At 40.9% G+C, this 17,850-nt stretch overlaps 1 protein-coding gene across 2 annotated transcripts in view; it reads left to right on the forward strand.

Moving 5' to 3' along the window:
* Positions 1-2,391: 2,391 nt before the first annotated feature.
* PHLPP2 (PH domain and leucine rich repeat protein phosphatase 2) overlaps positions 2,392-17,850 on the forward strand; it is a 72,925-nt gene continuing 57,466 nt past the window's right edge. Inside the window, exons 1-2 of one of the 2 annotated variants that reach the window (XM_045810297.2) lie at positions 2,392-2,536; positions 9,530-9,798. In XM_045810297.2, coding sequence (XP_045666253.1) covers positions 2,438-2,536; positions 9,530-9,798 — 368 coding nt within the window. In that variant the 5' untranslated portion in view covers positions 2,392-2,437. Of the gene's footprint in view, positions 2,537-2,752; positions 2,985-9,529; positions 9,799-17,850 lie in introns of those variants that run through there. The other variant, XM_045810298.2, reaches the window with a different exon arrangement.

Raw genomic sequence — 17,850 nt, forward strand, 5'->3', positions numbered from 1 at the left:
GATTTTGTAGTGAGGATTAGGAAAAGCTTCTGGGATAAAGAGTGTGTGTGTGTGTGTGTGTGTGTGTGTGTCCCCGTCCTTCCCTCCCCAGGTGGAGAGAGGTATGTACAGCTGTTTATAGGAAGGATACAGAGAGAAGGCAGTAATGACTTCTCTGTCTCTTGGCTTGATCTAAACAGTGATTTTTGTAACGATGAACCTGCAGTGAGGGCAGATGGATTTTTGCACAGAAATTCCCAGAGGATTTTATTTTTAGGGTTAGTCTCAGCTGTTTACCATTTCCAGAAATCGTAGTTATATAACCCTTGGCATACATAATGCACGTTGCCTTGAACTGGGAAAGAACATGAATATGTGACCTTTGAAACAATATAAAATGTTAATGGCAGTGCATGATTTGGAAAGAAAAAGGATCCAGTTGGTTGACTCGTGTGATCTTAAAACACAGGAGATCCTTAAAGAGTTCCATTGTAAATGATTCCCTGGAGCATTTGGGTTGGTAGTTTCTTGTTTGCTTTGGTTTTCCTTTTGAAAGAGTTACTACTGTTGTTGATGGATGAAGAAGTAGTAAATACATAACTTTTAGCATATGCTTGTATTCTGAATTGATGCATTAGCTCTTATTCCATTGATTAAAAAAAACGAATCTACCACTACTGTTCCCCAGCATGAACTCAAAATGCTGGTCCTGGGATAAAATCCTTCCCCTTCAGGTGATCAATAAAAAGCTTCTTATGAGATCAGGAAAATGTAATGTATAAAACCAGGCTTTTAGAAACACTAATTTTGAATCACATTTTGATCTTTCCACTGCCCCTCTGCCCTCTGTCAAAGTCCACTTTTCTACCCATATGGGTGCCTATAGCTTATATACCAGTGTTCTTGCTGGAAGGAGTTACCCAGTAAGCATGGAAATGGGAATTCAACTACATTGAGTACTTTCTTGAAAGTAGTTTCAAGGTAGAAGGAAGACCCAGGAGGCAGTCAACCTAAGAGCTTTTTTTCACTTTATACCAGGCTCATAGAAGTCATTTTTAATTCTAAAATGAGACAAATGAAGACTACTGGAGATTGGAATTTTGGCATATACAAAGTATCTCATGTGAAGGGAGAAAATAGTGGCCAAACTCTTGTACAGAGTCAGAATCTACAAAAGTGAGATTTTGTCTGTAATTTAAAAGATCTCCAAATGGACACATACCTCAGGGGTCACAGACTGTACTGTTAGATCTCAAATTCTCTTGTACTAAGCCTCTATATGGACTAGGCAAGTTGGAGCAGTGGATAAGGTGATACTATTTTTACCAATTCAAAGCTCAGGGAATTATTGTTTACTGTTTAATTCCTTACATGTTGCTTGAAGATTCATTAATACCTGTTTGAGAGGGAAAGCCCTAAAATCCAGAAGTCTAAAAGGTTTCCTAGGAAAATTTAGGATTTATAGGAAGAGAACTCCAAGGAATTGAGTAAATGTTAAATTTGGAAAATCAGAATTATTATGGCCCTTAGGAATCCCTACTAAGCACTTTGTATGCATTCACAAAATCTTGATAACTGCTAGACAGATACTAATTTCTATTTAACAGCTAAGGAACAAAGGCTCAAATCAAGTAAATTGCACAAGGGTATAGGTGTAATAAGAGGTAAAGCTCAGATTTGGAATCAGGCTGTCTGACTCCACATTTGGCCTATTGTATAGCCACAAATTACCATCACTGCAGGAGTTAAAATAATAAACTTCGAAGGATTTTTCTGAATTTCCTTGCAAATAATAAAATGGTCTTAGACCATATTATGGCTTGAGTCAGAGTAAAGAATTCTCACACTTCTAAAGGAGGGGAAAAGAATTAAAATGTGGCTGGGAGGTGAGTTGACATTTTGTACACGTGTTTAGGTCGAATTTCGTAAAGGACAGCGTGAGCATCTCTAATAAGAGAAAGGGCCTTGCTAAGGTGAATATTCTCAACAATACGTTCAGTGGCTTTGCATGTGAGGGTGACAGGCCAGTTTTGAAGCAGAAAGAGGAAACGTCTGAGAGAGGTAAGTTAGAAGAGCCACCCTCTGCGGAGGGCAGCGTCCTGTCACTACTAACAGGTGCAGTCCCTCGTCCAGCCGGTATTTTGGAGGCGGGGATAGCAGTAAATAACCCTCCTCGTGCCTCAGTCTTTCAAACCGAAGGCGGGCGGAGGCGCAGGCCCAGCCTTGCGGAGGCTCCCGGCTCCTCCCGCGGGGTCGGCACAGCCTCCCAGCCAGGATGCGGCTCGCGGAGCCTGGGCGGCGCCGGGCCCGCAGCTACGCAGGTCCCGCTGGGCTGGGGGGGCGGCGCGGGGCGGGGCGGCCGGCCGCGGGGGGCGGGGCCACGAGCCGCTCGCGCGCGCCGCCGAGGCTTCGCGCGCCGTCGCGCCGGCCCGGCGTCCCTGTGCAGCCTCCGCCGCCGATGGGGGAGGTGGAGCCGGGGCCCGCGGGCCCGCTTGAGCCCCCGGAGCCGCGCGAAGCGCCCGCGAGCCGCCGGCCGGGCGGGATCCGGGTCCTGAAGGTGAGGCGGGCGGGTTGGGGAAGGAGCAAGGGCGGGGGAGAGGCCGCTTCTACCCCGCGCGGTGGCCGAGGCAGCCGGCGACCCCCGCACCGCGTCAGTCTGTCCGCTTCGCCACCCGGCTGCCCCGCAGTCCGAGTGGGGGCGCCGCGGCCCCCGCCGAGGCCTCCGCGCCTGGCCCTTGCCGAGGCCTCGGCCGCCTCCGTCTCCCCTCCGCTGCCCATCCCTGGCCGCGCGCCACCCACCTCACAGGCCCACGCCTTCAGTCCGGCGTCCGCCCGCCCGCCGCCGCCCACCCGGCTCCTCCGGGACCCGGGGACCCTCCTCGGCTGCCCTCGGCCTCGGTCGGTGCCGGGGGCCGGTCGCCAGTGGCCCGAGAGCGGGGCTGGAAGTACGCAGGGCTTTCTCCCCGGACACCTGAAGACATCACCCCAGCGGGAGGATGGCGGCGGTGATTGGCCGGGCGCTGCCGTGTGCTTGGGCTGCGCGGGGTGGAGCGGGCCGACTCTGCCCTCGGGGCTCACCACCGAAGTTAGGACCCGGCTCCCCGCTCCGAGGCGCCGGTCTGCAAGCTCCACCTGTCCGCCTGGAGAGAGAATCCCCGGAGGAGCTTAATCTCGGGGAATCTCTGGGCGTGTTGCAGCAGGGAGGGAGGGGTTCGGCAAAAAGGGCATTCCTGTTTGTGGGAGCCGGGCTAACAATCCAGGGAGACGGTAATGGGGGAGCGGTTATGCAACAGGCAGCTAGCGGGGTTTTGGGGCAGGAATTGGGGGGAGTAGGAGGAAAATGAAAGCAGATGCTGGAAGGCGGGGAGTGGAGCTTTGAAGGGGATGACAAGAAGTTTAAATACGCAAGAAATGTAGGGTCGGCAGGGGACAGTGAAGATGGTTTAAAAGGAGGGATTCTGGGAGACTAACTGGATGGAGTTTTCTACTTGCCTCTGAAATAGTTGGAGAGGAATTTTTCTGTAGGTCAAGTATATAAACTAGATGTCCTTCTGGAGATGAAATAGAATTCCTTCTAGAGTTTTAGAAGAGGAAATCAGGATTTAAAACTTGTCAGGGAGACGGAAGGGAGGAAAGAAGATTAAGAGGTTTTGGTGTCTTTCAAAAATACTCTGCAAAACTGAAAATACATGATGTTAAAAATACATTAATAGTTAATTGGAAATAAGGATGAGCCCTGTATGTTGAGATTATTTGTAGGACACTGCAAAGATGGGAACACTGAAAAAAAATAATAGATGTGAAGCATCTGGTGAATCCATCCGTGAAACGACATAAAATAGAACTTTGTAAAATATAAAACATTTTTTTCTGCTGTCACCTCCCACTCTTAATGCAGCGACTTAAAGCAATAATTTTTCATAGATTACCTTTACTTCTGCATAAACCTTGTACGTATTTAACTTATTTAACCACAAGTTTTAAGTATAATTACTTTAAGGGTTTTATATATTTATTTAAAACTATAAGGTCATCAAATGTAAATTGTGAATGAACTTTAAAAAAAGTTCTGCTGCTCTGGCTTATCAGGAAATGGCAGGTCTGAGAGATAGGTAATGCCCTCTGGCCTAGAAGATAAACAACCTTGGCTTTTTTATAACAACTTTCTGTGGGGGAGGGAGTGAATTGTGAGATACAAGGAATTGAGAAAGGCTCTTGATTCAAGGGTCCAGCCTTCCTAGACTTTCAGGAAGTGGTCAAATTTACCACTGGTTCCCTGGGGTTCCAGTGTGGGGACCGTTAGAAAGATTGCAGAAATTGATCTTGATTATAGTACTGAGTTGGTGGTATGGGAGGCTGACAGTGTCTAATGCCCTTGTGTCTCTTGCTTTATTGCATATGGTCAACACTTTAAATAATCCTTGCATATAAATGGGATTGGCTATGGAGAATAGGTGCTGTGTGTTCTACATACAGAGGTTTCCTTAAGTAGCTGAGTGGTTGAATTTTGTGCCAAGTGAAACTGGAAAAGAATATATAGGTAGAAGTCATCTCCTACTTGTTCTTTGAAGACCCTTTGAAAAAGGCTTATCGTTCTTTTTTGTAATGCTTTTATACTAACTATGAAGTCATGAGCATCACTATTGTCAAATAATACAGATCTTCGTAAAAGGGCTAATATAACTAAGCCAGTATAATGTAGCCAGATTAGATGTAGGTCCATCAGTATGGGCTATTGAAAAGTTTGATTCAAAATCTACTCCCAGATTTATTTAGCAAATTAGAATTACCACTTTACGGTGTTGGAATACAAGTATGATATTTGTAATACTTTTAAGATTATTGGGAGTAACTGTGAAGCGTAGTTTTCCAGATGTTTGCTACAATTTTGGGATTTTTTTTTACTCAGACTGTAGAAGATATGAGGTTATAACTAGGCAGCAAGTGCCATAAGATCCATTTTCGTCAGTACTAGCTTCAAGTTTTTGTTCAAGTAATGTGTGTATATGGTTTTTAAAAATCAATGAATACCAAAATGATTTTTAATGAACTGAAATATTCTTCCTCTTCTTATCTCATCCCACCCTTTTCCAAAATATTCCTTAACATATATATTCCTAGAGATGAGCCCATATTGTTTTAAAGTTTTGAATGCAGAAGCATATCTCCTACCTTACGGTATTTCACATTCTAATAGAACTCAGTGAGTAGGGAGAGTTACTTGACCAGACTGTTTTTCCAATACATATCTTAGAGTTAATTGTATGTGGGCGTTTAATAGTTTATCACCTTTGAACTGATCAGAGCCCTCATATGTTATTTTCATTTTTAGAGAGTTAAAAGCTTAAAACTGAAGTGGGTACTTAATTCATGGCTTACTCTAAAGACTTGCACTGTCTAGAAATATATTTAAATCTTTTTTTTTTTTTTTTTGAGAGGTAGGGAGAGTGTGGAGGAGGGGCAGAGGGAGAGAGAATCTCAAACAGGCTCTGTGCTGGGAGCCTCCCCTGATCTTGAGATCATGACCTGAGCTGAAATCAAATCAGTTGCTTACTTAACCAACTGAGCCACCCAGGGGGCCCCTATTTAAATCTGAAATGTGCTCTTTTATACTTCTTTGATGTGCAAGTTGATTATAGACTTGTTCCCTTTTAGAAAAGTTTGTCAACAGATTTACATAAGAGTAAGGGAAGCAATAGAATATTCTTAATGTAGCAATTTCAGTGGAAAAGTGATTCTAAAAGCTGACAGTCTATCAGCGGACAGTACTGGCCTTTCCAGCAGTTATCTGATGCTTTTCGCAGTGGAGAAGGAAGCACTAGGTAATTCAGCAATAGCTAATAATAGCTGAACAGTCCATCTAGATTGTTGCTAGAAGGCTATGCTTGCTTGGTATCTAGGCCTTTTAAATGCCCATTGAGCAGGTTTAAGGGAATGATATCTACTAAAGGTCTAACTCAGCAGTTTATCTTCATAGGGTGGAGTATATCATATAAATAGGACATACATTCTTTGACCAACAACACATGTGTTTTAATAAAGTTCTTAAGGAATTTATAGTCTTTCTTTTTTTTTTAGTGCAAAAAGTGTTTTTATTAAAGCACAGGGACAGAAAGAGCACGTGGGCAGAAAGCTGCCAGGCCTTTATAGTCTTAAGGGAAATACATGAACTTTTTTTTTAAGACTTTATTTATTTATTTATTAGAGAGAGAGTGCAAGTGAGCACGAGCAGGGGGAGGGGCAGAGGAAGAGGGACAAGCAGACTCCCTGCAGATTGGGGAGCCTGACATGAGGCTTGATCCCAGGACCCCAAGACTATGACCCCAGGTGAAGTCAGATGCTTAACCAACTGAGCCACCCAGGTACCCCTATGAACACAATTAAAAATGACTTTAAAAAAATTGTTTTGGGGCGCCTGGGTGGCACAGCGGTTAAACATCTGCCTTCAGCTCAGGGCGTGATCCCAGCGTTCTGGGTTCGAACCCCACATCGGGCTCCTCCGCTGGGAGCCTGCTTCTTCCTCTCCCACTCCCCTTGCTAGTGTTCCCTCTCTCGCTGGCTCTCTCTCTCTCTGTCAAATAAATAAATAAAATCTTTAAAAAAAAATTGTTTTTTCCCCCAAATATTTTATTTATTTATTTATTTATTTATTTATTTATTTATTTATTTATTTATTTATGAGAGAGAGAGAGAGAGAGAGAGAGAGAGAGACAGCACAAGCAAGGGGAATGGCAGAGGAAGAGGGAGAAGCAGGCTCTTCGCAGGGAGCCTGATGCGGGGCTGGATCCCAGAACCCTGGGATCGTGACCTGAGCTGAAGGGAGACGCTTAACTGACTGAGCCACCCAGGTGTCCCCTAAAAATGAGTTTTAAAAATTCTCCCAGAAGAAAAGTCATGGATGAACTAATAGAATAACTTCCTGGGATTTTTCTTGACTTTTCTAAAATTGAGAAGATGATTGGGCCATTATTTGACCTTAAAAAGTTTTTTTAAAGAAACTTTTTGGTAGTTGTGTGGAATAGTATTTACTTGCTCTCTCTTAGTAGCAAGGAGCAAAATTTCTCTCTGCTCAGTGCAGAGTGCAGAGCGTCTTTTGTACCTTATAGAATACTGTTTTTAGATGGGCCAGTTGATCTTGCCCAAAGACTAAAAAATAAGGAATACTTAAAATTAATCAGTGGTTGATTGTATTCAGTGGCTAAAATTACTGATACAAATATGATGGCCTTTGTCTTTATAAAATAAGTACTTGAAAGCTCTTCGTTAATGCTGAGATGTTCAGCTTTGAGAAAATGATCTTGTGGACAAGAGAGAGACCTAGTTCCTACTTGTAGCAGGGGTTTATCCTACTTATCTAAAGTTAGAATCAGTAATAATCCTTATAGTTTTGAATAGCTATATTCAATTCCTTAATATCTGTAAAATGACGGATTTACCTGCTATCCTTAATTTAAACAATGAAGCCATTCTCACTCATATTTCTCTTTCTTCCCATATGGAAATACCTTCTCACTTTTCCTTCACTTTTCTTTATCATCTCAGAAATTGAATTTTAGGTGCCACGGTTATCCTCAAATACTTAATCTCAGTAACTACAAAAATAATACTTGGTTTATGTATAGGTATTTCTGACTTTCAGTGAGGAATAGTAGAAAAGTCTTTTATTTACTTTGTAGTTGGTAAAAGCATTTTAAGGTTCTCTGTAAAAAAGGAGATTTTTCCCCTCAAGTTTTTTCAACTTCTTGCTAGAGCAAATTGGGCTACAGTGCAGACTGGGAATACATTCTGTGATGTGATGTGATTTCTGTGAGTTCTCTATGTATCAGTGTGCCACTCAGGGTATTAAGGCACTATAATAGATTCTCAGTGTAGAAGAGAGAAAGAAATATCTAATACATGATAAAAACCCATTGTGACCCCCATAGTAGTAGACATATGTTCAAGGTGAAGAAGTTCTGCTGTGGAGAGAGTAGAGTCACTAATTCTAGCTATGCAGAGAAAATGGGGATGGGAGACATGGAAGCCTCCATAGGGAACACAAGAGAGGGTGACATATGAGGAGAGTTTTGAAGGCTATCTGGTCAGATGAACAAGACAGAGAAGGACATTTCAGACAAGTCAGAATTGTGGATCGTGGTGTGTTTGGGGAGTTACAAGTAGCTGGATATGACTGAGACAGTGACAGGTAACAGAGAATGATGCTAGAGAGGTATGGCAGTGTGTTACCGGAAATGCCTTTATATTAGAGGGAACACGGGCACCTGGGTTGCTCAGGGACTCTTCGTTTCAGCTCAGGTCATGATCTCAGGGATGTGAGATTGGGCTGCAGGTGTAGGGCTCCATGCTCAGCGGTGAGTCTGTTTGTCCTTTTTCCTCCCTCCTCCCTTCTATACCCTCACCCCTTCCTCCTCTCTCTTCTCTCTCAAATAAATACATAAATAAAATCTTAAAAAAGGGGAACAGAAATGGCCCATCATAAAAATAGAGTAGGTCAGGGGCGCCTGAGTGGCTCAGTCGTTAAGCGTCTTCCTTTGGCTTGGGGCGTGATCCCAGCGTTCTGGGATCCAGCCCCGCATCAGGCTCCTCCCTTGGGAGCCTGCTTCTTCCTCTCCCACTCCCCCTGCTTGTCTCCCTCTCACTGGCTGTCTCTCTCTGTCAAATAAATAAATAAATCTTAAAAAAATAAAAATAGAGTAGGTCAATATTGATATTTAGAGACTTATCGTATTGCTGTAGCAGTTTTTGCTTTGAGGTAACCACGATGTGTCTTATGCATGAGCATATATACTTCTCATTCTATTTCTTTCTATACATTTCAATTCCATTCTATTTACTTGTATTCTTTTTTTAAATAACTTTTTTTTTTTTTTTAAGTAGGCTCCACACCTAGCATGGGGGCCTTGAACTCATGACCCTGAGAGGGGTCCTGAATTTCAAATGTAACACTGATTTTTTTGGAAACGTGATTAGAATGGAAAGAATATTTGTGCAACATTTTGCAGTACTCTGTACTTGCTTTTTTGGGATATGAGGCAGAGGGTCAGGACCCTAGAGAAACTTTCAGTTTTCATTGTAGAGAAATGTACAAGAATGTTTAATGCAGCATTGTTTCTAACAGTGAAAAGATTAGAAACAAACTAAATGCCATCAGCAGGAGAATGAGTAAATTGGAGTGTATTCATATAATGAGATATTATTCAAATGAATGAGCTGGGTGTATTAGCATGACCAATGTTGAACCAAATAAAAAATAGCAGTATGAAACATAAGTATGTTAGGATTTAAAGTTCTAAATCATGGAAAACAATTGTATTTAGTTTATAAATATGTACATATATGTAAGAGAGGGTCAAAGTGATGGACAGAGCCACGAACAGCTGGCAGGAAAGAAAACTGTTTTCCAGCTTACAAATAGGCATGGCAGGTGTGAAGGCCCCAAGACTGGAGGTGTTGTTGGTGAATAGAGAGTGGAAAGGTGGGGTGAGGACTGAACATGTCTAACTCAGCCAGACATTCTAGCTAATGATTTCTTTCTCTTGATGTTCTTTAGAGAAATATGAAACGCAATGGGAGCAGGAATTGTTTGAATAGGCGAAGTAGGTTTGGTTCTCGAGAAAGAGACTGGCTGAGAGAAGATGTCAGGAGAGGTTGTGTTTACCTGTATGGAGCAGACACGACCACTGCCGCCACAACCGCCTCTGCCTCCGCCTCCTCTGACTTACATCTTGTCCTGTGCACTGTGGAGACACCAGCGTCAGAAATCTGTGCTGGAGAGGGAAGGGAAAGTCTGTATTTACAGCTTCATGGGGACCTGGTCAGGTAAGGTCCGATTTCTACTCCTCTGACTCTGTCACAGTGTAAGTCATCTGCGTTTCTGCTTGGAAGTGGGCTTTAGGATTTTAATTGTGCTTAGAACTGATACTGATTATGGGATCACTAGGCTTGAAATAAGATTTGTCTTTGGAATGACGAAATTATGATTCTTGAATTTAAAAGCTACCAGTGAAGGAAAATTTGATAGTTACTTCATTTGGATACACCACAGGTCAGATATCTAAATTTAAAATAAATATTTTAAAGTTATTAAAAAAAAAATAGGGGTGCCTGGGTGGCTCAGTTGGTTAAGCGTCTTACTCTTGGTTTTAGCTCAGGTCTTGATCTCAGGGTCATGAGTTCAAGGCCCCCATGCTAGGTGTGGAGCCTACTTAAAAAAAAAAAAAGTTATTTAAAAAAAGAATACAAGTAAATAGAATGGAATTGAAATGTATAGAAAGAATGAGAAGTATATATGCTCATGCATAAGTATGTTTCTATTTGTGTGTAAATTTTAAAATTAATGGTGCTATATGCAACACATTATTGACTTGAAATCTCTTAGAAATCTTTCCATATTAATATTTATATAATTTTCATTTATTTAATGGCTGCATAATATTCTGTTTTATGAGTCTTCCATCATTTTAGCTGATCTCCTATTAAGGGACATTCAGATTGTTACCAGTTTTTACTTATACAAGCGGTGTTGCAGTGAATATTCTTTTACCTGTGATATTTCTCCTATGTGGAAGTAATCTGTGGGATAAACTCCTAGAAGTGGACTTGCTGGTCAGAGGATATGTGCATTTATAATTTTAATACATATTGTCAGATTTCTCTTCATAGAAGTTAAACTTCAACAAATAATATAAAAGTATGCCTATTTCCCCCTTAGTTTCTCCAGAACATGTTAGCATTAAATTTTATATATAAATATAGACACATACCCATGCATGAGCACATACTTGCTTGCGAGTAGAAATGATTTGTGAACGGTTTTAAATTAGGGAATTATAAAGTTAGCATTCCCAGGACAAATCTTTTTTCAAGCATAATGACTTAGATCTAATTTTGCAAATCTGATAGGAATTTTGTTATTTTTGTCATTTTAATTTTCGTTTATCTTAGTGAAGTAGAACATATTTTCATAGGTTCACATGCCATTTGTGTTTCTTTAAAATCTTTTATGTAAATGTGAAGGAGAGAATTCTCATAGTATCTTTTACTGTGCTTATGAACTCTCTGCTTCAATTAAAAAGAAAATGACTCTTAGTTCTTTGAATTAAATGTCAAATAAGAGTTTAAGGTGACTGACCTTTCTTTCTTCCTGTAATAAATATCTTGAAACAATTCAGAGCTATAGATTCAGTACTCTTCTAAGTGAGAAGGGAAGCTCCCACTTACACCTCAAAATGTGGTAATAATAGTAACACCTTTAGCTGAGCTAAAAATTGATGTCATTTTTAAAAGTCTAAACTGAGGTTTACTATGTGTTCCTTTTAGGATTTGGACTAATTCCTGAAAGAGTAGATTAGCATTTGAATGTTTTCCTTGTTCACTAGTTAACTACATTTCCTAAATCCATTTGCAAAACGAAAGGATCAGACTGAGTGATCCTTAGGCTTTTCTAAATCTTAACACTGATTCCGATCTAATTTTATCAGGTGGAAAGCCTTGACCTACATTATAGCTGGTAATGATTGATGGAGTTCGTGTATTTAAACCTAAGACTTACCCAGTTGTATACCAGTGTATTTGCATACAGAGGTACTAGAAATGTGGATAAACTCCCACCTGAATTGGCTCGCTACTACTAGTTGTGTAGTTAAGAATCCAAATGTGAAATAATTTAGTGAATCTTACTTAAAATAGAGAGTGGCCTTGATAATTTTGTAATGAAATAGCTGTTCATAGATCTAATTGATTAGAAAATAATGAAAATACTATTGAACTGCCATTTGGAAGGAATGAGTATGTTTTCATTGCTGGTGGGGCAGCTCAAGAGGTGTCACTCGGTCAAAGAATGATGCTGCTGGTGATGAGGATCGATTTGAGCTGCCTTCAAGTGCTGTGTTTTGCCAGTCCACTGTGCTTAGTTCTTTACGTACGTACTCTTGTTAAATCCTCACAGTAAGTCCAAGGGTGGTGGCATCCTTTCTTTCAGATGAGGAAAAGTGAGGCTTTGCAAGAGGTCCAGTAACCTGTTCAAGGTCAGGCAGGTACTGCCAGGCAGTCGGAATGTCTAAATCGTTGAAAGTAAATGGTGGACTTTGTTCGAGGAAAGGCCCTCCTGGAGAGGAACCGGTACTGCGTCCCTTACTCAGTTTCGCTATTTAATCATACTTAAAGATCTTTTTTAGATCTCTTACTCATCTGTTACTGCTTGAGTTCAGTCTTGCGTTATCTAATCAGAGGAATAGGTACTTTCTTTGTAATAGCCTGTGAGATAGTTGACAATCTCAGGCACTATTTTTTTGTTGTTGTTGCTATTTACCAAAGTGCGACATATAGTCATTGTAAAAATTTTGGCTAATGAAAAAGTATAAAGAGACATAATAATCTTCAATGCTTGTGCTTTTTGTAGATTACCTCATTTAATCCTCACAACCATCTTGTGAGGTAAATACTATTTTCATTTCATCAATCAAGAAAATGAGGCTTAAAAAGGTTCAGCCTCTCACCTAAGATCATGTGTGAGGTGTCCCGATCGGATAAGGGGGCCACCAAATGTGGGGCTCTCTGATCGGGTAGAGGCTGGCAATGCCGGTAGTGAAAGAATTCACCCCAGGCAGAATAAAAGAGATGAAAGTTTATTGAATACACCACAAGGAAGCAGTGGGCGGAATAGCAAAGGAGAGACTGTCTGCCCCAAAGCGGTGGTGAGGGGCCACAGGTATAGGGCGGGATGAGTATGGGGACAAATGGAATTTTCCCTTTTTTGGTGATCTTAGGAACTGTGCCTGGTTGTAATTGTTCATTTAGGGCCTATGGTTATTTCAAGGTGGGTCACTTAATGAGTTTGTATGCATTGCCTGTTTGCATTCAGCTTGGTGGTCCCTGTGGGCCCCTTTTCCTTACTCAGGCTTCCAGTGCTCAAGCTTGTCAAAGCTGCCTCTACATCACTGAGCTAATGAGCGGTAGAGCTGGAATTTGAACTCCGGTGTTGGTGACACCAGATCCCATATATTGACTCCCCATACTTACATTTTCTTTTCCAGATCTTTTTCAAAGTGAATGTGTACGTAATTTTCAAAAATTACATATTGGGGCTCATACCGTATATTCAGTTTTATTTACCACATGCTGCAGTTAATTTCTTGTGTCATTAAAAATTCCTTAGACATCAGTTTTAATCACTACAGGAAATTCCATTTTATGGGAATACTCTAACTTGTTTAAAAATTGAGAAATATTAGGCAATGATGATTTAGAGCTTGGATTCTGGAACGAGACTATGGATTCAGATCCTGGCTCTGACAGTCACTATGCAAGTTGTATGATGCTCTTTGCCTTAGTTTATTAATGTGTAAAATGGAGGATGATTGTATTTACATTATAGAGCTGTTGTGATGAAAATTAATTACACCTTATGAAGATCAATGAATTAATACTTGTAAAGTAGGGCTTCTTAAACTCTAATGTTCACCTGGGAGCTTGTTAAGATACAGATTCTCATTCAGAAGGTCTGGGATGGGGCCTGAGATTCTGTATGAAGCTCCTAAGTGATGTGCTTCACTTTGAGTGGCAGGGAAGTAAAGTGCTTACTCTCATGTCTGGCACCCAGTAAGTCCTCCGTGAGTGTTACCTGTTTGGGTTGTTTCAAATCATTCAATTCTTAGAAGTGGTGTTGTGATGACTAAACCTTAGCTCATGAATCTTTATATTGTTGTTCTCCCGAGCCTCCGTGCTAGAAATGGGATTACTGGGACAAAAATTACTGCGTTTTTTCTTTTCTTTCTTTCTTTTTTTTTTAAAGATTTTATTTATTTATATGACAGAGAGAGAGACAGCCAGAGCTAGAGGGAACACAAGCAGGGGGAGTGGGAGAGGAAGAAGCAGGTTCCCAGGGGAGGAGCCCGATATGGGGCAGGATCCCAGGACTCCGGGATCGTCCTTGAGCCTAAGGCAGACGCTTAACGACTGAGCCACCCAGGCGCCCCCTGCGTGTTTTTTCTAAATCATTCATGACTTCCTTCTTTCCATACTCTTTTTTAGTCACGGATTTGTCACTTCAGTAAAACTGAAGGGTTACTAATTTATAGAATTGTAGCACTTGAAAGAACCTGAAAGAGATCCTTTACTTGGGAAACAAAGTCTACCCAACTTAACGACCCACCCCCACCCCCTGCCCTTTCCATTTGGAAATGTGTGGGGCAGGGTTTGCTGGTTGTCACAACTACTAGGGAGAATCACCAGCATTTAGGGGGCAAGGGCCAGAAAGACTTAATGTCCTCCATGTGTGGGATGGATTTGTACAACAAAGAATTAAGGTCAGTAACTTTGCAGTGGGAATAACTGAGACCATTTCCCTCTGTTTCATGTGAAACAGAGGCCTGGAGAGGGCGGGTGGATAGCATGTTCCCGCTGCTGCCTGATGCGCTACTGTCCCAGTCCATTGCTCTTACATGATATTTGTTTTCTCTTTTTTATTGAACTGTTTAAGTGATAACTGACTCACTAGTGAAGTTTAGTGTAATCATTGCCTTCTGCCTGAGAAGTTGTAACAAGATCATATATGACAAAGTGGAGTGCCCCTTGGCTCATGGTCGTATATTTACTTTTATTCTTAGTCATCAAAATGAGTAAGATTTCTGTGTTTGATAGACTATCTTTTAAGATAAGCTAGGAGACAGTAAGATGTTTATAACAGAAAATACCCTTGGGGTTTGGGATCCTGCATTCTAATTACTTTTCTGTCATTGACTTGCTGGGTGACCTTGTGCCGGTCATTGAAATCTTGTTTACCATATGTTGGTGTTGTAAAAGTAGAGGGAATAATCCTGTTTCAGGATACATACTGAACTGATTACCGCTGATGAAGGAAAAGGAGATTAATTTTGTTTTTTGCTTCATTTTTTCTATGCTATTTTACAACTTAAAAAGTATCTGTTATACATTAATTAGTTTTTGTTAATTTTTTTTGTTTTTACATCTTAATACTGCTGAAATCAGCTTGTATTCTATAGTTGTTGATGGGTCATGGTGTAATTGGCAGTGTTTTTTTCTTTCTTAATGGTTATTGCAATACCATTTGGTTTACTGCAGTACAGTTCTCATAGTAACCACCCAGACTTTTCACACACTTCACAAGTTAAAGGCTATGGTCCCCAACCAGACTGCTGTTCAGATTGTAGCCACACTTCTGACCAACTGGATATAAATTTGGGAGTTCCCATGACCCTTTTAGGTTTAATAATACACTAGAATGATTTAGACTCAAGAAAGTATTGTACTTATGATTACAGTTTTAGTAAAGGATAGTAAAGGGTACAAATCATAACTAGCCAAATGAAGAGACACATAGGGTGAGGTCTGGGAGGATCATGAACGTAGAACTTCCATGCCCTCTCCCTTGTCATCCTCTCAGCACATCTCCTCTTGTTCACTCACCAGGAAGTTCCATGGAACTTCAGTACAGTTTTTATTAACATTTCATTGGGTAGGCTTGATTGATTCATTGACCACATGCTTGGCCTTCAGTCTCCAGCCCTGTCTTCCTTCCTTTTAGTCAGGCTGGCTCCAAACCCCGACCTTTTCTTCTTGGTTGGTCTTTATGGTGACCAGCCCCCATCTTGAGTCATCTCATCTGTTAGGGGTGATGCCGGGGGCTCATGAATGACTAAGACACTCATATTATTCAGGAAATTCCAAGGCTTTAGAATATCCCCTCAAGAATCAGGGATGAAGACTAGTGTAAGATTCTGTATTATACAATGATGCACACAAAATAGTGTTATCTGAAATGATGGTATATTAGCTGGAATACAATAATTTTAAAACATAACTTTTTAGGTTCTTTGGTGTAAGTTAACATGTGAAGTGTTTTGAGCTCTCTTCTGTATAAATTATTTTAGCTATATAAAATAGTGTGGTTTACCTAAAACAAATTAGGATTTGTAATGAAACCAACAAATCTTGATGTCGCTATGTGCTAATTGTGCGACTCTGAATCTCATTTTCCTTATTTGCAAAATAGGCATAGCTTTATAAAATGTTAAGCACTTTTCAGCATAGTGTCTGACATGGAGTAGACATTCATTGAAGTATCCTTATTATTGTTTTTCGTATTATCTGTATTGTTGATCTTAACATTTGCAGATTTTACCTTTGTTAGGTAGCCAGAGATTGAGTTGTTTCTTTTTCTTTTTCTTTTTTTTAAGATTTTATTTATTTATTTGACAGAATGAGAGAGAGCACAAGCAGGGGGAGTGGGAGAGGGAGAAGCAGGCTCCCTGCCAAGCAGGGAGCCCGTCTCAAGGCTCAGTCCCAAGACCCTGGGATCATGACCAGAGCTGAAGGCAGATGCTTAACCAACTGAGCCACCCATGTGCCCCAAGAGATTGAGTTTTAATCTGAATTTGCTGTAGAGAATGCTGCTGTGCTTTGGTAGGGTCTTTGATAACAATGTTTTATTTGTATTATATTTTAATAATGTGTACTTTTGCCTCCCACTGTTAGCTACAATTCTTGTGAAATGATACATGGAATGACATGTCTTTTTTTTCTCTTACTTGTGTCTTACCTGTGGGCACCATTTAGAGTAACTGTTGATTGCTACTCCTGGCTAAGAGCTCTAAGTGGCTGTTGATAGGATTAAGGTAATGAATGGTTGGCTGGTTTGGAGAGAAATAACCACATATATTTACAAGATTTACAAGGACCATACTAGCTCCTAGAAGCCTTAGATGTAAACTAGAACTATCACAGTCTTTTGTTTTTCCTTAAAGCAGTAGCAGAAGTATTTCAAATGCTGAACGGAACCTTTCACTGTCAACGTTACTCTCTTACACCTCCTTTTGCAGTATATACTTTTCATTTGATTTGTGAGAGATGTAACACATAAGTAAGTACCAGCCTGTTAAAGTTTGGGGACTTTGAAACACAAGATTGATCTGTAAGCACATTACACCATTTCCCTCCCCCCATACTCTCTACTCTCTTAAGCAGGTGAGTTTAATGAGTAAATGGAATTAGTCCCTCATTTTACTTGTTTTTGCAGTTTGTGAAATATTTCTTATTTACTCATTTATGCTAAATTAATAAGAGCAGATGCTGAGATTCTCCTGATTTTTTTTTTTTCCTCCTACCAGGAAAAATACTTTCCTTAGGTGGAAATGTATAAAGAGGGTTTCAAAATATACAGAGCCTCTTTAGGAAGGAAATTTGATCATGTAAAATATGTCAGAATTAGGATGTTTCCATTTCTTTTGGTTTTCTAGACAGAAATTGAAAAATTGAGCTCGTGAGATTTAGCCTGGAAGTATTATTTCTTGGTCCTGGCTGTGTGATCATTATATGGAATTATGATATTTAAGTACATTGAACTCTGTATCCAAAAATAATAGCAGGATTCAGGTAGAATTTACATTATATTAGGAAGGTGTCTTGGATACCTCATAGACCCTTGAGTTCTAAAAGACCCTAAAGATCATCTGGCCCAACCTGATTCTTTTATTTTTATTTTTTAATTTTTTTAAGTAGTCTCCACACACAGTGTGGAGCCCAATGCGGAGCCTGAACTCATGACCCTGAGATCAAGACTCCTGCTGAGATCAAGAGTCCCACGTATGGGGCGCCTGGGTGGCACAGCGGTTAAGCGTCTGCCTTCGGCTCAGGGCGTGATCCTGGCGTTCTGGGATCGAGCCCCACATCGGGCTCCTCCGCTGGGAGCCTGCTTCTTCCTCTCCCACTCCCCCTGCTTGCGTTCCCTCTCTCGCTGGCTGTCTCTCTCTGTGTCAAATAAATAAATAAAATCTTAAAAAAAAAAAAAAAAAGAGTCCCACGTATAACTGACTGAACCACCCAAACTCCCCTCAACCTGATTCTCTGAGGAGA

This window comes from Ursus americanus, chromosome 21 (assembly GCF_024610735.1).
Source record: "Ursus americanus isolate L20-20 chromosome 21, mUrsAme1.1.p, whole genome shotgun sequence".
NCBI classification, from domain to species: domain Eukaryota; kingdom Metazoa; phylum Chordata; class Mammalia; order Carnivora; family Ursidae; genus Ursus; species Ursus americanus.